The sequence below is a fragment of the Scyliorhinus canicula genome, chromosome 3 (genome assembly GCF_902713615.1).
Source record: "Scyliorhinus canicula chromosome 3, sScyCan1.1, whole genome shotgun sequence".
NCBI lineage: Eukaryota > Metazoa > Chordata > Chondrichthyes > Carcharhiniformes > Scyliorhinidae > Scyliorhinus > Scyliorhinus canicula.
In genome coordinates, this window is record NC_052148.1 from 251751950 (window position 1) to 251776728 (window position 24779).

General features: G+C 43.9%; 1 protein-coding gene across 8 annotated transcripts in view; it reads left to right on the forward strand.

The window, feature by feature from the left end:
- Nucleotides 1-24779, forward strand: part of LOC119963430 (serine/threonine-protein phosphatase 2A 55 kDa regulatory subunit B gamma isoform) — a 341572-nt gene that overhangs the window by 235213 nt on the left and 81580 nt on the right. For 7 of the 8 annotated variants that reach the window (XM_038792539.1, XM_038792540.1, XM_038792544.1 and 4 more), the window contains one exon: nt 12289-12466. In XM_038792539.1, the coding sequence (XP_038648467.1) occupies nt 12289-12466 (178 nt within the window). Of the gene's footprint in view, nt 1-10018; nt 10171-12288; nt 12467-24779 lie in introns of those variants that run through there. The other variant, XM_038792546.1, reaches the window with a different exon arrangement.

Consider the following 24779-nt stretch of genomic DNA (forward strand, 5'->3'; position numbering starts at 1 on the left):
TCATTGAGGATATTCCAGGTTGTGTTGGACAGACTTTTGCTCTACAAACGAATTGAGGGTAATGGAAAAAAGTGGAGGTAAGGCCACAATCAGATCAGCCATCTTATTGCGCAGCAAAGCAGACTCAATGGGCTGAATGGCCTGTTCCTGCTTCTATTTCTTATGCTCCCATAATCTAAAATTTTTGTTTGTGCCTGAGGTAAAAGCAATTTGACTTGGTAACTCAAAGAACTAAAGGTAGTGTCTACTGCTGAAATTACATCTGTTTCTGCACATATCCATCGTTTGCAGAATTTAATCAGTGGGCGTGATTCTCTGGCTTTGTTACGCTCTCACTCAAGCAAAATGAGGCCAGTGAATAGCGGGAGAGGTAAAAAATGAGCACTGTGCCAGATGCCAAACAGTTTGCGATGCAACGGGCCCACTCCCGTAGGCGAAATTGGGATCTCGCCGTAGCGTGGTGAGAAACCAATTATCGCCAGTTAAGCTCCATTTCCATACAATTAACGGGAGCCACCCCATATCCAATGGCCTCCTATCATTCAGCGGCCTCTCCAGCTAGTGGTCACACTGGCGCCGATTAGAAATCCTTTTGAAAAACTGAACCTGGCAGAATGGCTTCTGTGGGGAGCCGGGGAGGTGGGTAGCCACCTATGCTTACAGGCAAATAGCCCAGGGGCGCAGGGATTGCCAGCCCAGTGCTCGGCGGGGTTGGGGTCCCTCAGCTAGGTGTGGGGTACCCTAAGCTGGAGGTGGGCTGCCATGCAAGGATGGGAGGGGGTGCTAGGAGGGCAACCAGGGAGCCAACTGCATGTGGTACCACCATGCCAACCCCTAGATTATGTGTACTCATTCCTGGGGCAACCCCTGTCCCTGCCTGTCCGCCGCACCGACCATCCATAACCCCTACTGACTGCCGAGGCCTCTGTGGCTGAAGGGGCGAGGGTGGAGGAAGGGTTGTGAAGGTTTAAGGCGGGGGGGGGGGGTTAGATGCTCCCTTTCGGGGGAAGCACAGGTCTCTTGGGTGGGGGGGGGGGGGGGTGGCATTGGTGTCCACTCGTTCATGCTGCCCAGTGTAGGTCATTGACCGTCTAGCATTGGAGGCCAGTCCTCCTGGTCATACTCCCCAAGGTCACTGCTGCCACCACCTCGACCCAGGCGGCATTGGCTGCCCTATTGGTGAGCCTCCAGAACCCTCGGGGGAACAGGACATCCCTCCTGGCCTCCGCTGTGTCTAGGAGCCTCCCCAGATCTGCATCCCCAAAACTTGGGGCCTGTCTCGTAGGTGTGCATTTAACCACAACCAATCTGTGCGCTTAAATGACTTTGTTAATGAGACAAGTTGCAAATTGTAATCCATGTTCATCTCAAAATCCACCTGTAATTGCTGAGCTAAGGGTAGATTAAAGGACTATTGTGTCATCCATTTTGTTTCATGTTTTTTTTTTAAAATAATTTTTATTGGAATTTTTAACAGAAAATATAAAAATATAACAAGTATAGCAACAAGCAGTAATATGCAACTAACAGCCCCATAACACCCACAATTCCCCCCTTAACGTAACATCACATGTATCACACTCCCCCCACCTCCCCCCCCCCCCAACAAGAGAACTTAACCATAAATTAAAATTAAATAAATCAAATTTAAATAAAATAAGCAAACATAATCAACGTCCCACCCCCCCGGGTTGCTGCTGCTACTGTCCCAGTACCCTATCGTTGAGCCAGAAAGTCGAGGAAAGGTTGCCACTGTTTAAAGAACCCTTGCACCGATCCTCTCAGGGCGAATTTAACCTTCTCAAGCTTAATGAAGCCCGCCATGTCATTGATCCAGGTCTCCACGCTTGGGGGCCTCGCGTCCTTCCACTGTAGCAAAATCCTTCGCCGGGCTACTAGGGACGCAAAGGCCAGCACACCATTTTGTTTCATGTTAATGAATGTATTTTTGTTGTTATTAAAATCAATTAGCGGTCCTGTGACTGTTCTTCCTCGTTTTATAAAAAAGTAAAAGTTACGGTCTTTTGAGCCAGGGTCCCATTCTGGAATCTTCCTGACCAGTTATACCACCAACTGGGATTGTCAGTAGCTATAATTTGAGTTTTTGCTTTACTGCAGTTTTTAAATATGGGCAGCACAGTAACACAGCGGCTTCACAGCTCCAGGGTCCCAGGTTCGATTCCCGGTTTGGGTCACTGTCTGTGCGAAGTCTGCACGTTCTCCCCGTGTCCACGTTGGTTTCCTGCGGGTGCTCCGGTTTCCTCCCACAGTCCAAAGATGTGTGGGTTAGGTGGATTGGCCATGCTAAATTGCCTGAGTGTCCAAAAAAAAAGGTTAATTGGGGTTGCGGGGATAGGGTGGAGGCATGCTCTTTCCAAGGGCCGGTGCAGACTTGATGGGCTGAATGGCCTCCTTCTGCATTGTAAATTCTATGATTCTATATATGACAGAACAGAAAATAACCCCATCCAGCTAAACTTGGTTTTGTTCACCATTGGCCAGAAATGGAAGAAAACTGTTGGTCCGTGCTAGATTTGCACACCTATCTGCTGCTCATTCTTTATAGCTGTCAGAAAAAAAGACAGCTTGGACGAGCCGGTGCTAATTGTGTCTGTATTGGAGGGCAGTGGGAACTGGGATTGAGTGATGTCCTTATTAATCAAGATGATTCAAAGCTGAAGTAATCCAAAGGCAGCCAGCAGCTGGATGCTGCAGGTGTTAATGGATGTCTGACTGGTACAGAACGAGTCATTCATACTTGAAGCTTTGGGAATATTTTTATAGACTGTGTTCCTAATTCCTAATTAGTAAATGCAAGCGGTGATGTCTTTTGTTCTTTTCTGATACATTGGGAGAGAGAGCAAATCTACACCGGAATTTAGCATCAGTCACAAGAGGCCACCGCTACCAGATTGGGACAAAACAGTATTTTTCAGATGCAAGTTTCCAGTATTAGTTACAAAGCAGTAAAACCCACAGCGATGATTATTGAGGAGAAGAAAGCCCTCTTCCTTTTTCTCTTTGCCTCTTCTTTGAGTTCAATCTTCAGAGGATCCTATCTTCTGAATAACCTGAAGATTGTCTTTGTGAATTGATGTGCTCGATTCTGCTCATCTGCTGCCGGGCTTTTGGAAGATGATCCAAGCCCTCTTGGGCAAAGCGGTACAATTCACCTCCAAAACGAAATAAATGTGCAATGGATTTGAACCTGAATTAAAGCAAAAAAATAAAAACAGTTGAAGCACAACAACACAAGTTAAATTGCATCTGAACAGTAAAGATAAGCCAATGTTTTATATGGAGTCCCTTTTGACAAAACTTGGTAAGTGGCTCTGGTTTTTCTTTTAAAACACAGCCAAGCATTCATAGTGGGCTCAGCTTGCCAGAACTCATGGGGACTCTGTCAAAACTTGATAAGTGCCTCTTAGCCAAGCATACATACATAAGCTCAGCTATTCAGAACCCAAATGTTAAATTCTCAAGCACCCCCAAAGTGTCAGTTAATGCTCCTGATAATCATTCAGTTTTCTTTAGCCAGATACTGAAAGTTTCCTCGATCATCCTTTCTGAAGACTTAACCCCCTCCATTAGAATAAGATTTAGTGATCAAGTGAGCAAGTTTTATATTAGTAACTTCAATTCTCATTTGCACTGGACATAATCATCACTAGATTCATTCGGCTGGTACTGTAGCAGAAAGGAGCCGTTCTTTCAGACTTGTGTAACCTTGTATTCAGATGAATCAGAGGCTACTATTTTAGATTTGCAATAAGTAGAGAGGATGTTTGGAGAGGTAAACAAAACACCCTTATCGAAGGTGCAAATGGGCATATGTGTGTGTGAGCTATCCAGCTCGTGCTATGCCAGGTGTGATTGTCCTCACTTTATAAGGTTGTTGTTCCATCCTGTCGCCTCCTCGTCGATCCATTTGCAAAGCACCGCAAGGGTGTTTAATCTAATGTGAAGGGTGTTTAGAAAAATATAACTAGAAACATGGCTGTAACAAAATTGTGGACGTTCTCATTCTACAAATAACAATGAACGGAATTTATTGTTTGTTGTTTAGGTTAACTGTTTAGTGGGCGTCGTAACTTTTCTTATGTGGTGGTGGTGTACTGATATTCGGGTTGATTGACCAATTGGAATTGCTGATTTTGATAAGTTAATTTTAACAGAAACCACTAGATGCCGTGAAATGTGTTTTTTGTGCCCTTTGCCCTTCACCATTTATTCAATTTCCTATCACTCCCTGATGCCTTTCCATTACAGGATTCCTGGTGCTAATCACCCTAAAGAGTTCTTGTGTTTCTTGTAAGGCGGTTGTTTTCATGCATTTTCTTCTGGGCTGGACTCCTGCCACCCAAGATGCTCAAGTCAGCTTTCAGAGAAAACTGGGCCTATTCCATGTCGGAGAAAATGTTAAAAGGGTTTATATTTGTGACTGTTAGGTAGACTGCAGTTTGAGTGGCATTGGGGGGAGGTGATCTGAACATGAGCATTTTTAATCAAGTTAGACATTCTTTTAACATAGTGATTGGATGCCATTCAGCAGACTCTTTTTGTCTGCTTCTCTACATCTTAACATATGGTCTTTTTCGTAATTGGAGATGTTTTCTGTGTGGCGTGTTGGAGGATAGAGCCCCTTGTTTTATTGCATAGCTCGGCCATGATGACAGCTTCCATGCAGATTGTTATTAGAATCACCTTCCCGAGCGTGAAGGGAATTAATTTTGATTAAGCGATCGAAGATATTAGATGAGCTGCATGTTAAACATTCAAATGTGACACTTCACACGGAAGCCCATCTCATGGGTCATGAAGCTGCAAAATTGAAAAGAAGGTGGGGTGCCCGTACTGCAATGGTTCTCATGTAATTAAATTGCTATCTTGCTATCCCACAGTATGCATATTCTCTCAGAATAAAGGTAGCAAACATTCTGAGAAGATCAGAACAAAGTGTATGTATGGTTGCTGGGACATGAGAACGCCCTTGCAAGAACAGTGGTGAATGCAGAATTCATGATAGCTTTGGGAAGGGAAGTGGCTAAATTATTATTTTTTTCAGCTTTGACAAGCTGCAGGGGAAGGGAATGGAAAGGGACCAAAGTGGACGGCTCTCTGAGTGAGTTAGTGCAGGTATTAAGTAACAATACATGTAATACCTGTAATATATTGTACTGTAATAGTTTGATTCTTTTGAAAGGCAACATGTGTATTGCCTCAAATAAAAATGTTTTTACACCAGTGCGGATGTTGCTACATAGGTTGGCCATTTTGGAGGGGAGGGATTGGAAGAGATGTGCTTGGTCCTGCGCTTTATGCATAGTTTCCAAACATCAGCATTCAGAGCAAAGGGTTTTTGAATTTCTCCTCTGAGACTGTGGCTTCTGAAGTAATATTTCTGTCGGCAAGTCGAAGAAGGTGGAGATTTGTGTCTTCTGTGCAAATGGACATTGTGCACGTGAGAGAAAAAACAAACTGTGTGGAGTGAAAGTCAGTGTCAGAAATGCCGTTTGAGATGCCAGTGCCACGAGTGGAGTGGACGGATTGGGTTCAATCCAAAGACTCCAAGGCCAAGGCAAGCAGAAAAGAGAGCGTGGTGATGGAAATGAGCAGAGGGGGAAGGAAACCCTATGTGAAGGAGATGGTGCAGGAAGAAGGTGCAGCCAGAGAGAATTGAAGGAAGAAGGTGGAGACCATCAGAGGGGTTTGCAGCTGTGAAGGATAATGAAGAGAAGAATAAAGTGAAGAGAAGAAGGAAGCACGGAAGAAAACAATATTCCACATTACAATATCGGAAAGGTATCTGAGTTAATTGCATATTATGACCCTCTTGGAAAGGTGTGGACCCCGAAAGCCATAACATGCACCTTAAGGCATGTGTGCGTCCCTTGATTATATTCAGTGGTAATTTTCTTTTTACTGCTGGCAGTGCATTTATTTTTCCAGCTTAGAAACAACAATTGATTGCATTGCGTTTTCTCATTTAAATACTTCAGTCTCTCTGACAGCGTGATTGTGGTGAAAAATGAGACTACACACGCAATTTGATAAAGGCGCACAATTGGACTGAACTTTTTTAATAGGCAAGAAACAGCGGCAAAATGACAGCAAATGTGTGACAGGGGAAGAATCACAGGGCACTTCATAATGCAAAGCAAAATCACCATAAGTGTCAAAAATGTGAAATTCGTCCGGGTATGGTGCAGAGCTCATCCCTTAACTCGCCCCCACCCCCCACACCAACAAAATATATACAAATTGCACCAAAGAGCACATTCTCTTACTATTTTTTTGCATAATTTTTGTCCTTTTCTACCTATAGTGCACTTAAGGGCTTGTTATGTCTGGACGCAGCTTAAAGCATGACAGATTAATGTCCCACTGTGCTTTTTATTTTTGCAAGTCTTGTGTCAATGCACCAGGCCTGCGTTTTCATCAAGTGGTGGAATGTAACCCCTAAATGTATTTCCTGAAATTCAGTATAACTAAAAGGAAGCTAACATATTTGCTCACCTTGCTCGAGGGCCCTTAATGGGGGATATCTTTTCGTCGGATGCCACTTTTTGAGTTAGCAATTCTTTTGGAGGGGTCTGTCAGCTTTCCTGACTTTATGGGATGACATTTCTGACAGATTTGGCCTGGTGCTCTGAATCCAGGATGATGATTCCTTGTCAATAAACAGAACAGAGCATGCTGGTGTCTGGAGGCCGAGCCATCCCGAGGGATGTGATTATTGTAACTTTTCACACCTCCTTAAAGTTATTTGAGATTAGCTGCAATTGTCATGTCAAGTGCCAGCATTATGGAATGCCTCTTATTAAAATTACCATTACATTGCCTAAATTGATTTGGCACTTGATCTAATGTGCTCCTTTTATGGGGATTTAATGAACCCTTCTTAAAAGATCCAGATGTTGTTGAATATTTTTAGATGCTGATTAGGATCCCTCTAATATATTCGGGCAATAGGCATTTACCTCCGACATTGATCTTGCCAAGAGCTGTATACTTTTTCTTGGAGTCAGCAGAAAATGAGACATGGGTCTGATTTGATTTTTCCTCATGCTATTAACCCCGATGATGTTCACCCTGCGAGAGTGTCTCAAAACCCCGAAGGATAACTTGAAACACTGGTCTTAATGGTGTATTTTTGTTTGGAATGATGTGAGGAACAATGTACAACCCAGTGAGGAACCAGTTCAGTTGTTGTGTAAACAGTCGATAAAGAATATTTATGAAAGTAAAAGAAAAGAAAAACCCACAACAAAAGACTAATATATGTTCAAAGTTTAGCTGCTGTTGTATAGAGTCAAAGGTTCTGTTTCTTACAAACACCTTTATTTCACTTTAACAGACTCTGCACAAAATTCTATCTTCACATCACCTGACACAAAGGCCACCTGAAGCCTCTTTACATATCAGTGTTAATTATTGGATACTTAACATAAATGAGACAACTAATTAGAATGTCTCTTAATCCATTACTTAACAATATACACTATAACACTTAAGTATATGAATAACCAAGTACCATTTTATTTGACGTTACCACTTGTTCCCAAAATGTACCCATCTTCCCTGAACTCCCTGAAACACTACTTTTCCCAAGTTTAGTAATTCTGTAGGTTAAATTCAGTTCATAGTTACCATACAATATCACCTAGTGATCAAGTCTGGGAATATGCCTCTTCTTGGTTCAGTGAAGGCACAAAACTGCATCTTTTAGTGGAGAATATCTTCAATATGCTTTGGCTCTAAATGTTTATGGAACAGGCCTCCATGGCTCGTATCAAAGATGGAACTGGCCTGTCTGAATTTTGGATGGACTTGCCTACTTTCCCAATGAATGTGCTAACAGTTATGTCGTTCAGTCTCTTTGATGTCCCCCTCTGTGGATTCTGCTGTCTACCTCACTCAAATTGCTTGCCTTTAGAAGTTGCCATTTGTATAGCCTCACTGATCTCTGGGAACAATGTTTCTGATATGGCAATTTGCACCTCAGTGTCTCTGGACTCCTGCCAATCGTGTTACTGGGCAAGTCTCACCTCAATATTCCTCTAGATGCCTGCTAGTCTTGTTACTTGGTCTGTTTTTTGATTTTCATCTCAAATTCATTATTAATCTCGTTAACTTCCCACATTCCTAACGATGCGATGACCTCTCACTGTAGTTGTGCAGTAAGCTGTTTGTATAAACTCAATTAACTCTCATACGAAATTGGCATGCAGTCGCCAAATTACATCAGATTGAATAGAATGCTCATGTGCATCATGCACCCAGCACAAAACTGGAATACACAGTCAAAACAGTCTCGTGGAAATAAATTCCATTTTAATACCTAATTAAGTTAATTGTAAGTATTTATTTAAGTAAGATTGCAAAAAAAAAATTGATCAGGTGTTTCTTTAATTTGGGTTAAAATTAAAAAGAAACGGAAAACTGTACCATCTGTCCCTGGTGCCAAGTCAGTAATGGAAGACAAGCTGATATCCAATCCAACATGTAAAATTGCAACATGCTGGTACAAACAGAAATATTCCAGTCGACCTCATTACATTGCTTTATAGGACTGAAAGCTCTCCCCCGATTTACCTAATAAGCAGAAACGAGACACCCCCCCCCCCCCCCCCCCCCCCCCCCCCCCCCGCCGCCACCAGAGTGTGTCATGAAGGAAGCTGGTCCATACCAGTGAACAGGCATCTCTCCCTTTCCCCTCTTCATTCCTAAAACCTCTTTAATACATCCGACTCTTGGATAGTGCTTTTGTTTCAGCATTCCTTATTTGTTTAAACAGTAGCAAGGTTATTCCATGTTTGGTCTGTATAATGTATTTGTGCGTAGTTGAACGCGTTGACTTTGTTCAAGTGTTTCTTTACATAGGTAACTGTTATTTTGATGTCCAAACCACCTGATCTATGATTTTCAGGAAATAATGGACAGAATTGCAGAAGCCAAATCAATCCCACGTTATGGATAAGAGTAATATTTGTTCGATCACTGTAAATCAATGATGCTTATAGAATTCCTGCAGTCCAGTAGGAGGCCATTCGGCCCATTGAGTCCACACCGACACTCTGAAAGAGGACCCCACCCAGGCCCCCTCTCCCACCCTATTCCCATAACCCCACCGAACCTGTACATCTTTGGACTGTGGGAGGAAACTGAAGCACCCGGAGGAAACACAGTGGGAGAAAGTGCGGACTCCACACGGACTGTCACCCAAGGCCAGGAGTGAACCCGGATCCCTGGAACTATGAGGCAGCAGTACTAACCACTGTTCCATGGTGTCACTTATCATGGCCTTGTATGTGGAAAAAAAACAACTGGTGAACAATGAAGCCTCATATTTCAATGTGTAAATAAAGATGATTCGATGAAGGTTAAAAGTGAGAAGGAAATTGATGCAATGTTAAAGTTACTTCCGAGTAGACTTGACTTTTGGTGTGCCCACTCTGTAGTTGCACGTGGTTTTGAGCCTCACTGCTCAATAAGGAGAGGGAAGGTTAGCAAGGAAGTGTTTACTGAGCCACATATGTCCGTTGGTCGTTCTCCGAGATGGTGCCAGTGTTGACCATATGTAGAAATGTCAACAGAAATGTCCAAATTACAATGGAAATAATCGTTACAAATGATTCTTTTAAGCCACACTATCTTCCTCTTCACTACAGGATTTCCCCTCAGCCAGCAGGAAACACAAACTATGAATTCAAGGCATCGCTTTGCATCATTAAACAAAAAATAGGTAGGAGATGACACATGTTAACAAATACAATCCATGTTTATTTTGGTTTTTACTCAGCAAGTTTTTTGAGGAAAAGAAGAGCGAACAATTTTCAGATGAAGCATCAACCGTTCTCGTGCGCATAGGCCAAAAGTATGTTTTGGATGATTTATTTTAATGGGAGTGCTATTGCACTAAGATTTGTGGAGGAAAGCCTTTGAGCGAGGGGAGGCTTGAAACCAGTTGTTGGCAGAAGTGATCACTAGGGATTTAGCAAAGCCGCCAGGGATTTGTAGCTGTAGAAAATAGAATGCCTGTCAATGCATTTTGGAGAAAAGGTCAGAACTGTTAACACTGACTGATAATGTGTCTGCATGATACTGTAGAAAACCTTCAGATGATGTGAATGGTGTGCTACTGACGGCCACAGCACAAATACATTGCAAGTAAGCCATAAACTATGCCACTTAATTAGTGATTGCTCGCGAGATAAGTGACAAAGTGCATTACTGAGAGGTAACTCCGGAAAGCTGAGAAAAAAACCTAAATAAACATAGATTGCATTTGTTAGTATGTATTATCTCCTACCTGTTTACTTTTTTCTGTCTAGGCTCCATGCATTTCCTCTGGCGCGTGTGGGGAGGGCAGGTGACCTGCTACCAATTCTCCTGTTGATTTATTGGTGAACACTGGGTAGGTAGATGAGAGCAACCCGTGCTGCCTCACTCTCTCTTTCTCCTCAAGGAGAAGCTGCCTCTTGCAACCACCGCACACGCCCTTAATCAGTGATTCAGCAGGAATTGTACACGGCTTGATAGCGTAATTGTGTGAATTTTTACTACCAGGCGCCGCAATGTGGCCACTAGGGGCTTTTCACAGTAACTTCATTGAAGTCTACTCGTGACAATAAGCGATTTTCATTTTCATTTCATTTAGAACAAGAGCTCTGTGCCTATTTTCTTTTCACAAACAGACAATCCAACTTACATTCTGCATGATTTTCTTTACCATTGACTTAAGTTGGAAGGAATATGTGTTAGCACACCAGTACTTGAACTGTTATATTTGGTGGACTGGATGCCTGACAGGCGCAGACAATCATTATTATGGCTAGATTCCTTTGCCTCTGCAAGAGCTGAGGAAGGAGGTGGGCGAACTTGAGCCACACTCATCGCCTTCCCGCCTGCACAGATATTTAAGTTCTGGGTGGGAAGATCCATGGTCGACGTTCCCATCCTGGCTCCATTTGAGTCCCTATTTGGCCAATTAATGACCACTAAAGGGCCCCTTCTTGTCTCTGCTGCAATATTCCCAGCTCCAGGTGGGCCTGCCAACATGTGGCCTACACAACTTGTAAACGCAGGCTGCATGGCAGCTGGAGGCAGGGGATGGGGGTTTTCCATTGGTCTGCAGTACTTTGTGAATGATCGAGGACATGGAGCTGAAGAAAGGCCACTGATACCACTACACCCTTGCCCTTGCTGCTGACCCCGTGGACTGAAACCCCCCGCCCAAACCGGAGCACCTTGAGGAAACCCATGCAGACAGGGGGAGAAAGTGCCAACTCCGCATAGACAGTGACCCAAGCCAGGAATTGAACCTGGGACACTGGAGCTGTGAAGCAACAGTGCTAACCACTGTGTTACCGTGCCCCTCTAGAGATCCTGGGACTCTGGTGCATGATGCTGTTCCGGCAGCAGCCATCGCCTCTTCTGTGGCGCTGCTGAGTGCACGAGCTATCGACGTCTGGTTGGCTAGGCTGGCAGCTCTTGGTGGGAGGAAAGTCATCTTCCGGGGTCCTCAGTCTGGAGGAATACCAGCCACCGTCCATTCAACTGCCTGATGGGCAGAAGATCTGGCAGGCCTTCCTCCTTTGACTCAGCGCAGGTGCCTCACCACTTTTTCAGGCAGCGAGCCAGGCACCAGCTGAGAATGGAAGATTCTGCCCTTCTGCTTGAGTCTGTAAACCAAACTACTGGCCAACCCACATCAGCACACTTTCTATTTGTCTGATGCCACATGTTCCCCTGTAGGAACATAACTGTACTTAGTGAAACCCAGAGATTTGTGACGAGACAATCAGCAGAATTTTCCAGCCCCAGCATTGGCAACGCCTGTTGCTGGTGGGACCCCAAGCACCGGCCACAGTAAAGGGACAAGCAAGGCTGCACAGTGATTGTATTAACATTTAACCAGCGAGATAAATGCAGATGGTGAACACGACAATTTCTGGTGGTTTCCTATCTGGGATCTGTTACCTCCGAGAGAATTATTTTGAAGAGTTATTTGGAGTTAAATGGGAAAAATACAAGCCTCCATGACTAGCCTATTTTTCCAGGTCAGACCAATGAATCTGGGTGACTGACATAAAAAATACCCTTGAGTAATTTAGCTCTGCTACATCAGGGCGTTAACCCAGCCAGAACGAATCGATTCATTTAAAATCTCCACCTTGGAGGCAATTTACAGAATCTGGGCTTGACGTCTTAGCAAGGATAGTAGCCGGTTGACCATGAATTTGCGGAAGCAGCTGTACAATAATATTAATCTCCCTCTTTCTGCAGGTGCCCGTGCTGAAGCCCATGGATTTGATGGTGGAGGTGACTCCACGAAAGATCTTTGCTAACGCTCACACCTATCACATCAACTCAATTTCTGTCAACAGTGACTGTGAGACCTATATGTCAGCTGATGACCTCAGGATAAACCTTTGGCATTTAGGAATAACGGACAGAAGTTTCAGTATCCTTTGACTTATTATGCACATGCGCGGTTTCAAAGAATCATTGAGAGTGTCGCTGAAATTACACTTACCGAGGATTAATTTCTCGTTCTGTTCGTAGACAAAACATGGATTTTGTACTGGTAGGTTCATTGAAACTCCCAATAGGAGCATCGGTTTCATATCCAACTCTCAGCGTGTAAATCTTTCATACATAATGTTGTGATTCGGTAAATGAAAACCAAGAGTGCTTTTTGTTATTGATATGGTTGCAGTAAATGGGGCGGCACAGTGGTTAGCACTGCTGCCTCATGGCACCGAGATCCCAGGTACGATCCCGGCTCTGGGTCACTGCCATTGTGGAGTTTACACATTTTCCCCGTGTCTGCGTGGGTTTCGCCCCCACAACACAAACATGTGCAGGCTAGGTGGATTGGACATGCTAAATTGCCCCTCAATTGGAAAAAATGAATTGGGTACTCTAAATTTATAAAAATAAATGTACTATTATCCTTTTGTTTCATTTTTATGGCTTTGACATTCAGGTTTCATGCCACTTTGGGCTTTCAGTTTTTCACACCAAAAAGTACTCTAATTCTTTTCGAGAGTCACTGTTCAAGTCAGGCTAGAAAGCATCTTAATCTGAAATTTCTCCGCATCTCCCACCCTTCTCGCCCCGGTACAAAAGAAAAGATGCTTACGCTAGGACACCAGTAGGATACAATGCAACCATGTAAGTTGTGATTAATGATCAAATTTATCTGCTGATACCTGCATGCTTCCTGAAGTGATGCTGCAGTAGCTGAGTGTGCGTAAAGTGAATCTCACAACATGCTATTCAAAGCATCTGAGAAGTAACATAATTTAGTCATTTGCTTCTCTCTCTCCTCCTCTCTCTTTCCGTCGCATGCCCAGATGCAATACAACTCCAGCTGTGATATTTGCTAAAATCAAGCTGAAAAACAATTGACTATTTTAAAACTGAAGTACTGCTGTCCTTGTGTCAAAAGAAATTGTTCGGTCTTTATTCAAGTTTTTTTTGAAGTAAGTTTATGTGTGGGTCTAGGTGAAGGGCCCTATGTTGGCAACAAGTGCTCTCAGGTCAGATACGCACAGTGACTGAACCTTCTCAAGGACCGTTAGGGATAGGCAGTACAGGCTGGCTGAGCCTGTGACACCAGGTCCCGCAAAAGAATTCAATATTTTTTTTTGCCTAATTTCGGAAGTAGTATCAATTTCTACATCAACCATGTACAAATGACATAGTCAAGAAAAAACAATGGGCATGATTCAACCAAAACATTTCTAAGGTTGTGATTCAACTAATTGGGAACAAACTCCCATAGCGCAGTGCACAGAATGGAGCTATGTGTTGCTCGACCGTGTGTTCTCTGCTGAGGCCCCCTTTCTAACCCCGGTGCCAGTATAATAATTGGTGTTTCTCAGCGCTGTGCGTGACGAGAAACACACGGCTAAATGAGCTCGCTATGGGACTTTGTTCCCGTTCAGTTAAATCCCGCCTGCCTTTGTTGCATTTGATTCAAAACTAAACATTAACTGGTGAAAATGGATGTCAGCAAAATAAATCTTTGTGAAACGTTGCTGCAAGCAATGACATTGTTGAAGCACCATAAGCTGCTGCTAACTATACCGTTAGCAACATTATTGATGCCCCCCCCTCCCCACTCCCCTTAACCTTCTCCGCTTTGAGGAAAACAGCCCCAGCCTAATTCTTGGCTGACGTTTATGTTTCATTTTCCAATTGCATGCAAATAGAAATGCCTTAATGAGCCATACGGTACCCTGTTGATCGAGGCTGTAGTGGATCGACTCAAAGAAAATGAGTAGAGATGATATTGCTGTAGATCTTTACTTATTGTCTTGACTAGAGCCTGTCAAGCTGCCCCCACCATCTATTAATTTGTGCACCAGAAGTGGTTTGAGAGAGGAAGGAGATTTTCTGGCTACATGCTGAAAGGAAGGATTGTCCTTAGAATTATATTTGTGAGAATTCCGAAACCTAATTAGCGGCACAATTTAAGGCTTGTCCTTTGTCACAAGTGGTTGCTATCCAAAGGTGGAGAGTTGCTACAAAGTTAATGGATTAATTCCTAATATGCTGCACATCGATTTTTTTTAAAAAGCATTTAAAAGGTGAGAAAGGATAAATGTAATGGTTCACGTTTCACAAAATCTATATTCATGTATGCAAAGTAATGTCTCCATAGTCCCAGATGACCATAGGCTGCTTTCCCCTTTGAGGGCGGAGAGTTGACTGGTGGTGATTTAACCTGAGGATCACCACACCTCAGTTGGAGATTCTGATCCAGATATTAACGGAGAGGTGGGGATGGGCAAGTGCCATTTTGCATCTTTGGATTCTGTAAAATGTAATTGCAAGATCGATTCCAGCCACAACCGTTCAGATTGCGAGTCTATCTGGCTGTCAGGTAGGTGGGCCTTAGGAACTAGGCCGCAGTTTAAGTGTGGCTGGGGAGTGGAGAGTTGATCGAGGGCTAGTGCTGGAGTGGGCAGATCAAAAACTGAGTCGGGGAAAGATTGAGGGCTGGTATCAGGGAGCAAGAGGTGTTGTGATGGCAAGAGCAGGTGGGGGAATTGAAAAGGCAGCCTTGAGGGTGGCTCCGATTGTGCATGATGGTAAATGAGCTGAACAATCAGTTGGGGTGTGGGAGGGTAAAGGAGGAAGCAGGTTAATTTATAAGGGGATTGTGGTGGTGTGCACCTTTTCTTCTGACCCATATGGAGTGTTGGGATGGCACCTATCTCCTCCATGCTGGCCTTCCCTTGAGCTGTCTGGTTTAGGCTTGGGTTCAACCTAGAATGGAGAAAGACATCTGAGACACGCACGGTAGCACAGTGGTTAGCACTGTTGCTTCACAGCGCCAGGTCCCAGGTTCAGTTCCCGGCTTGGGTCACTGTCTGTGTGGATTCTGCACGTTCTCCCCGTGTCTGCGTGGGTTTCCTCCGGGTGCTCCGGTTTTCTCCCACAAGTCCCGAAAGATGTGCTGTTAGGTCAATTTGGACATTCTGAATTCTCGAACAGGCGCTGGAGTGTGCTGACAAGTGGAGTTTCACAGTATCTTCTCACTGTGGTGTTAATGTAAGCCTACTTGTGTCAATAGTAAAGATTTTTATTATTGTTAGATTATTTAAAGGAGCCATCCTTTGCTTGAAGCGGTCTGATTTTCATCCCCCCCCCCACACACACACACCGGTTAAAACTGAAAGTTCTGAGTTCATGTTCACACACTCCCTCCCCATGTTTCACACTGCTTTTTAGTTTCAGCAGAACTCTAATTGTTTCTTTGTGATGTGAGACCGTTGTTCGCATGTTAACTAGTTTAATTCAGTTGAACAAAAAGTACATTTTTAATGAAATTCTTTACATTTTTCTGATAGAAAGAGAGGTACAGACAGAGGTTTACTTTCAAGTAATTTCTCAAAAACAATTTGCCATTGGCTGACTGCCACCTGTACTGATTCCATAAAGGTGGATGTGTAAAAGACAAGTCATGGGTTTGATGAGCTAGATTTGCCTTGGATCATATCAACTTGAAAATCTAAGTGGTGACTGCTTTATTCTATGCTGGTACTTTTTTGGATTGGAAACTATAATAACCGGTAAGTACAGTGAGACAGTGTCATCCCTGCATAATGATGCCCAGAAGAGCACTCGGAACTAAGGTCTCATTACAACTATTCAATCTAAAATGGCTCGCAGCAAAGGCACATCGTCGTGGGATGCAGGTCATTATCAATTGAGTGTTGGTAAAATAACACTTTTGGCAATGCACTGATAAGTGTTGCTTTCAGATTACTGGCAACAGAGCTCGGGGGCAAGTACTGTGTTTCCATGACAATCATGTTGCTCTTTCCACAGTGTGCCCGTCCTCAACCACTGAATATCTAAAGTGGTCATTTCATATTCTGATGGATGTAAACCTGGCCTTGGCAGCATCCATTAATGACAAACTAGTTTCCAGAGTTCCTGAGAGTTTAATTTTGTTGAGCCAGCGTGTGCGTTAAAATAAGTTAAGAGGATGATAGTTCTTTAGAAAGATGCTAAGCAGCATTATGTATTTTAGAGCATTACTCAAGCCACTCAAATAGAATATCTATAGAACTCTCAACACAAAAGCAAAATTAGGTGCTGGAGATCTGAAATAAGAACAAAGGAAAATCAGGAAAAACTCAGCAGGCCAGGCAACATCTGCGGAGAGAAACACGAGTTAATGTTTCCAGTCAGCGACGTTTCATCAGAGACAAAGAAAGATGGAAACGGAGTTTTTAAACCAGTGGAAGGGAGGGGGCAGGAAGAACAAAGAAGATCTTTGATGATGGGGTGGAGACCAGGAGAGGCCAAATGATCTCATGATGCAACAGTTAAAGAGAGTGGTGATGGATGTAATGAAGAAACAAAGGTTGTGAATTGCCACATAAAAGCCGTCTGAATGCAATATGAAGGAATAAAGAAACAACAACGTGAGACCAAAGCAGCGAAAAAATATAGACCAAGATGGAAGCAGAGGTTTTATTTTTATTAAATTATTTAATTCATTTAAACTGGTGGGATCAGAGATTTTTGATTTTTTTTTTTCTATTCGTTTATGGGATGTGTACGTCGCTGGCAAATGTTTATTGCTAGCATTTATTGCACATCCTTAATTGCCCTTGAACTGAGTGGCTTGCTAGGCCACTTCACAGGGCAGATAAGAGTCAGACACATTTCTGGGGGGTCTGGAGTCACGTGTAGGTCAGACCAGATGGGTTTTTACGGCAATTGACAATGGTTTCTGGGTGAGAATTAGACTTTTAATTCTAGATTGTTATTGAATTTAAATTTCAACATCTGCTGCAATGGGATTCAAACCCGGGTCCCCAGAGCATTACCCTTGGTCTCGAGATTGGTAGTCCAGTGTCAATGCCACTATGCCATTGCCTCCCCTCCCCTAGCATTAACATTGATGTTAATACATTTAGAGAAACCAACTTAATTGGAAGTTTTGGTTTGTACTGTGCACATGGAACATTTGAGTATTTCCTTCCATGTGCTTGGTGGATTGTTTTTGTGTTCGAAAGTTAACCCATTTGAACTTTACTCTGGGTTAGCCATTTACTGCATCACCAGGTCAGTGACCCAGGTGAGGACAATGATCGTGTTGGACACCTTGCATTATTTCACCAGGGGCTGGATTAGCTCACTGAGCTAAATCGCTGGCTTTTAAAGCAGACCAGCAGCACGGTTCGATTCCCGTACCAGCCTCCCCGGACAGGTGCCGGAATGTGACGACTAGGGGCTTTTCACAGTAACTTCATTGAAGCCTACTCGTGACAATAAGTGATTTTCATTTCATTTCATTTCCTTCGCTAATACCACCAAATAATAATCTTTATTAGTGTCACAAGTAGGCTTACATTAACATTGCAATGAAGTTACTGTGAAAATTCCCATGTCGCTAGATCGTATGTTTGTCTAGTTTAAGTCACCACAGTTATTCTTTGGCTCGTCATTGGCTGGACAACATATCCTACTCTATAATTAACTAAATCTGAAAGATGGACAAAACCAGCCAAGATTGATGTTCCTGCTTATCGGTATGTTCATATGTTCACTTAGTAATAACCTCTTCTGGAAAGCCTAGTGTGAGCGAGAGTTGATGATGAGAATGGGCTCATTCATAATCACCTATCCTGTATTGGTTTGTAGACCTGCACATTGTTTTCACGAGGGCATCTCCGGTCAATTAAAAAATATCCCAGTATTATTTAGTCCCTTTAAAAGATGGGAAAATATTAGCAAGGCTAGGTAAGATAATCCTCTTAAAACCTGCAGTCGACAACACTCTTCTGGTCAGCCCCCACCTCTTTTTAGTTTTTTTTTTGTTACATGTGTGATTTATGTCTGAACGTGTAGGTTCATTTTTTTGTGCATCATTAGCAGTCTGGCCTGGTGGTGCACACTACCATTATTCTTTGTGAGATTGATCATAGAATCATCATAGATTACAGAGCAGAAGGAGGCCATTCGGTCCATCGAATCTTGGAAAGAGCACTCCACTTAAGTCCATGTCTCCACCCTAGCCCCATAACCCAGTAACCCCACCTTTTTGGACAGTAAGGGCAATTTATCATGGCCAATCCACCTAGTCTGCACATATTTGGACTGTGGGAGGAAGCCGGCGCACACGGAGGAAACCCACGCAGATATGGGGAGAACGTGCACACTCCACACAGACAGTGACCCCAGCCAACCTCTCGAACCTCGGACCATGGAGCTGTGAAGCAACTGTGCTAACCACTGTGCTACCATCCTTCCCTGTTGATGTGTGACCAGGATTTAATGTGATCACTTCCAATTTATTGAGACGTGTTTGGTGGCCAGTCCCTGAGAAATTCCATGTGTACCAAATAAAATATCTCACTAACAGTGTCCTAATTTGTTACTGCCACAGTGAATCCGCACGTGGAATTTATCGCGATCTCGCACCAGTGATGGTCCTCTGTCACCTCTGTTACATTCAGTGTCTATCAGGCACCTTCCCCACCATGTAGGATGTGGGTGACAAAATCCTAGCCCCATCCATGGGGAGCTACCAGCCAATCAGACAGCTGTCCACTCCAGGCAGTGCCACTGGGAGCGGTGGCTGCAACTGGTAATGCAGCACCTGAGGCCTGCAATGCCAAGGGATCCAGATCCCAGGAGAGTGGGGGCAGGGTGGGGATCATGTGAAAGGGCTTGCTGCCTGTGGAGTGAAAAGGGGCTGAAGAAATGGCAGGTGCATCACAGCCCCCCTCCCCTGATACCGGGTCCCTTGATCAGCAATTGAATGCTTTCGAAGGAGGGACCACATGGAGGGACCCTCTTGAGCCCATAAGCGAAGCTGATACCTCATGCAGGTTCCCTTTCCTCCACCCACTGGTGGCTGGATGAGGCTCTTATGTGGAAAATTATTGCTGCCTTCATAAGCTTTCCTGGCCCAGACTTAATCAGGCAGAAATGAAAAAACCCAAGATAGTGGCCTCACCCTGCATGTTCCTACCCAATTTAAATGTCCCAACTCCAAACTTTTGGTGTGGGGGGGGGGGGCGGGCGGGGGAGGCACTAAAATCCACCTTGTGTTACATCATAGTTCATGTCCGGATACTGTTTTGCCTTGCACTGTGCATCCACCTTGTACAGGCCAGGCTGTCGTTATCTGGGGACCGAGGTATCAGCGAGTTTTCTTTCCCTAATTGACACGTGCAGATTAGTAATCAAGCGCTGAATTCCTCATTTTTTATTTCAAGCTCTTACACTTGGAACTGGACGATACTGTGTCTCGAGAGAATAGGTAGAATGAGTTTTCAGATGACTGAATTCCGAGTAACAAATCTGTGTCCGAATTGTCTATAATTTATTGAAGCAGAATTAGTCTTATGAGCCGGCTGCACAGTAAAATCTGCACATCCCACCGGAAGAAAACCCAAGGCACTTTATAACATAACCTCATTATAACTTTATAACACAACCTCATTATCTTGTGTTGGGCGATTATAGTTGAACAAAATGATGACTGCGACCTGAAAGCCTGGCTCATTTTCTTTTGACGCTCGTTGTAAAATGATTGGCATATTTATTTCAGATGAAACATAATCGCAATCACAGAACTGTCACTGCACAGAAGGAGGCCGATCGGCCCATTGTACCTGCACCAGCTCTCCAAATGAGCATCATGACTCAGTGCCGTTCCTCTGTCATTTCCCCCATTCACCTGTATATTGTTTCTATTCAAGTAACCATCTAGTGCCCTCTTAAATGCCCTGAGTGCCTCTCCCGCACTTGCAGGCAGTGCATTCCAGACCCCAGCCGCTCGCTGTGTGAAAACGTTTTATTCTCGCATTGCATTTGCTTCTGTTGTAAATCACTTTAAATCTGTGCCCTCTCATTCCCGACCCTTTTACAAGAGGGGACAGTTTCTCTCCATCTGCTCTGTCCAGCCCCCTCATGGTTTTGAATATCTCTATCAAATCTCCTCTCAGCCTTCTCATCCCATCAAGAACAGTCCCGACCTCTCCAATTGACCTTCAAAACGGAACTATTTCTGCCAAATTCCTGGAACCATTAAAAACCCTTCTGCCGATAGTCTTTTCTCTGCTTTTTTATTTTTGAAAATATGTTTTATTCCAAACATTATCAAATTCTTGCATACAAAGGCTGAGCTATATCATGCAAACAGGTGGTCATTTTTATTTTAACGAAGTAACAGTAGCACCCTAAATCCCCTGTTCCCCCTCCCGCCCCATCCCCCTAATTGCTGGTCACGAGCAGGTCCTTAAAAAAAGTGATGATCACCACCCACTGGAATAGAACCCTTCCTCCAATCCTCTCAGAGCATATTTGATCTTTTCCAATCCCAGGAATTCTGCCAGGTCACTCAACCATCGTGAAACTTCACCTGTTGCTCACAATTTTGAGATAGCTTGCCCTTCGAGGTAATCCGGGCACTTTTCGGGGCTGAAAGTGCATGACTTTGTATGGTGATCAGCATAGCAATTATCCCAGAGGATGCCTTTGATGTGCCCTATTTCAGCATCATGCTCTCCATCAATCGAGTCCACTTGCCAATAAATTAGGACTCTCTTCTCATGGAGTATGAATTTGTTGTTTCCCCTGACATTGGTTTTCTGATGAGTGCAAGATGAAAAGCTTTGACAAAGAAGTCTCTTTTTGCAGCAGTACTCAAATAGTCTCTGTCATAGTGACCATGAAACCATTGTCGAGTGTCCTAAAAACCAATTTGGTTCACTGGTGTCCTTGTAAGGAAGGGAATCTGCCTTCCTTACCTGTTCTGAACTGCATGTGAGTTCAGACCTACACAATGGTTGATGCATGACTGCCCTCTGAAATGGTCTTGGTGGCCGCTCAGTCGTGCCAAGCTGCTACACAGTCTACAGAGGCATCGACCGAGGCAACAAAAACAATGGCAAACCAGCACTGTCAATCCTGCAAAGTCCTCCTTACTAACAACTGAGGGCTTGTGCCAAAATTGCACCCCCCCCCCCCCCCCCCACCACCACCACCACCAGTACACATTGAACACCACCGTGGAGTTGCACTATGGGTAACTAGGGCGCAGAAGGTACTCTGGGTGGGGGGACTTCAATGTCCATCACCATGAGTGTCTCGGTAGCACTGCTACAGACCATGAAGGCTGAGTCTGAAATGACGTCGCTGCTGGCCACGGACTGTGGCAGGTGGTGAGGGGACCACAAGAGGAAAAAACATACTTGACCTTGTCCTCGCCAATTTACAAGTCACAGATGTATCTTGCCACAACAATATTGGTAGGAGTGACCACCACACAATCCTAGAGAGACCAAACCATGTCTTCACATTGAGGATCTCCTCCATTATGTTGTATGGCATGACTAGTGCTAAATGGGATAGATTCCGAACAGATGTAGCAGCTCAAAACTGGGAAGCTATGAGGCGCTGTGGGTCATCAGCAGCAGAATTGTATACAACCACAATCTGTAATCTCATAGTCTGAAATATTCCCCATTCTGCTGTTGCCATCAAATCGCGGGGATATCAACGCTGGTTCAATGAAGAGTACAGGAACAACACCAGGTAATACCAAGCCAGGAGCAACATCAGGTATCAACCTGGTTAAGCTGCAACACGGGACCACTTGCATGTCAAATAGCAGAAGCAGCAAGTAATAGACAGAGCTAAGCAACTCCACAGCTAATGTATCAGATCTAAGATTTGCTCCCACCACATCCAATCATCAGTGGAGGTAGACAAATAAATAACTGAGTAGGGGAGGAGTGTCCACAAATATCCCCGTCCTTAATGATGGGGCACGTCAGTGAGAAATGCAAGGCTGAAGCATTTGCAAAAACCTTCAGCTAGAAATGCCAAGTGGATGAAATATTTTGACCTCCTCTTGAGGTCCCCCAGCATCATAGATGCCAGTCTTCAACCAATTTGGTTTTGTCCACGTGATATCAATAAACAGCTGAAGGCACAGGCTATGGTACAAAGGCTATGGGCCCTGATAATATTCTGGCAATTGTACTGAAGACTTGTGCTTCAGAACTAACAACGTCCTTACCCAGTCTGTTCCAGTCGAACTACAACACTGGCATCTACCCAGTAATGTAGAAAACTGTCCAGGTATGTCCTGTCCACAAAAAGGACAAATCCAACCTGACCGATTATTGCCCCATTAAGTGATGGAAGGGATTGTCACAGTGCTATCAAGTGGCACTTACTCAGCAATAACCAGCTCATTGATGCTCAGTTTTGGTTCCACCAAGGCTGGAGCACCTTAAGTGCCCTAGGTAGAACCATCTTCAGCTGTTTCATCAATGACCTTCTCTCCATAACAAGGTCGGAAGTGGGGATGTTCGCTGATGGTCACACAACATTCTGCACTATTCACGACTCTTCAGATACTGAAGTGGTCCGTGCCCACATGCAACAAGATCGGGACAATATCCAGACTTGGGCTGATAAGTGGCAAGTATTATTTGTGCCACACAAATGCCAGGCAATACCCATCAGATGGGGCTGTTTAGCTCACTTAGCTAATCGCTGTCTTTGATGGGAGACCAAGGCAAGCTGGCAGCACGGTTCGATTCCCGTAACAGCCTCCCCAAACAGGCGCCGGAATGTGGCGACTAGGGACTTTTCACAGTAACTTCATTTGAAGCCTACTCGTGACAATAAGCGATTTTCATTCATTTCACGGACAAAAAATAATCAAATTATCTCCCCTTGACATTCAATGACTTTTCCAGAGCTGAATCCCCCTCAACATCCTGAGGGGTACCATTGACCAGAAGCTGAACTGGACCAGCTATATAAATGCTATGGCTACAAGAGTCAGTCAGAGGCTGGGAATTTTGCAGCAAGTTACTCAACACCTGACTCCCCAAAGCCTGTCCACAAGGCACAAGTCAGGAGTGTGATGGATACTCTCCCCTTGCCGGGATCTGTACAGCTCCAATAACACTCAAGAAACTTGACACCATACTGGACAAAACAGCCCATTAGATCAGCACCCCATCCACCACCTTCAACATCCACTTGCTCCACTACTGATACACAGTGGCATCGATGTGTACTATCTACAAGATGCACTGCATTAACTCAGCAAGGCTCTTTCGACAGCACCTTCCAAGCTTATGGCCTCTACCACCTAGAAGGACGAGGGCAACAGATGCATGGGGTCCCTACAGCCTGCACGGTCCTCCCCAAGCCACACACCATTCTGAGTTGGAACTATATCGCCATTCCGTCACTGTGTCAAAATCCTGGCATTCCCTCCCTACCAGCGTCGTGGGCGTACCTACACCACATGTACTGCAGCAGTTCAAGAAGACGGCGCAGCACCACCTGAAGGGAATTACAGTTGGGCAATAAATGCTGACCTATCCAGCCGACACCCCCATTCTGTGAAATAATAAAAAGAACCAAATGAGTATTGTTCATTGGATTTTAATTACCAAAGCCTGATACTTCTGTAGGATTGCAAATGAACAAATCAAGAAATTATGATTGCAAACTGCTGTCTAGTTTTTTTTTAATTTGTATTTTTGCTGAGATTCATGTTTTCTATGTTTCATTTGCCATTAATGATGGAACACAGATTTTTGTCACACGTGAAATGTTTCAGTCGTAAAATCTGACGGTCTCCTTCTTCATCTCAATTAACTCTGTCTTTCTCGCTATCTAACTCAATTAACACATTTTTCTCTCTCTGCCACCCTCTCCAACCCCCCACCCCCTTCTTTAGGTCTAGTCAGCTCTTTTTCACCAATTTCTCTTCCACTTTTTTTGGTAACTTATCATCCATACAGTAAACTATGTGCATTTATCCCTTCACGCACGGCCCCTTGGAGCTACCATAGTCCTTTTTTGAAGAGTGCACTCTTAAATTGTATGAAATAACGAGAAAGGTGGTATTTGATGTCAAGACACAGTGGAATTTTGCTGCTTCTGTATTTGAACAGGCTGCGGGTCCAACAACCCACATGATCCTGTTAGACAGCAAATTATAACGTTCAAAAATCCCATCTCCAAGAGAGGAAGAAAAAGTATTTAACAAGCAAATGGCTGAAAATGGAATGCTGGATTTTTCTCACATCTGACCAGGTTATGTGAACAGAATATACATTGGGAAACATTACATTATGGTCAAGCCATAAATTGTGATTCTAATTGAACCAGCATCATTTTTTGTGCTTTTGTGGTCTTTTAAAAAAAATTTGTAGTTGATAGTTGCACAAAGAAAAGCTGAGGTAAGCTCGGAAGTAGATGAACTT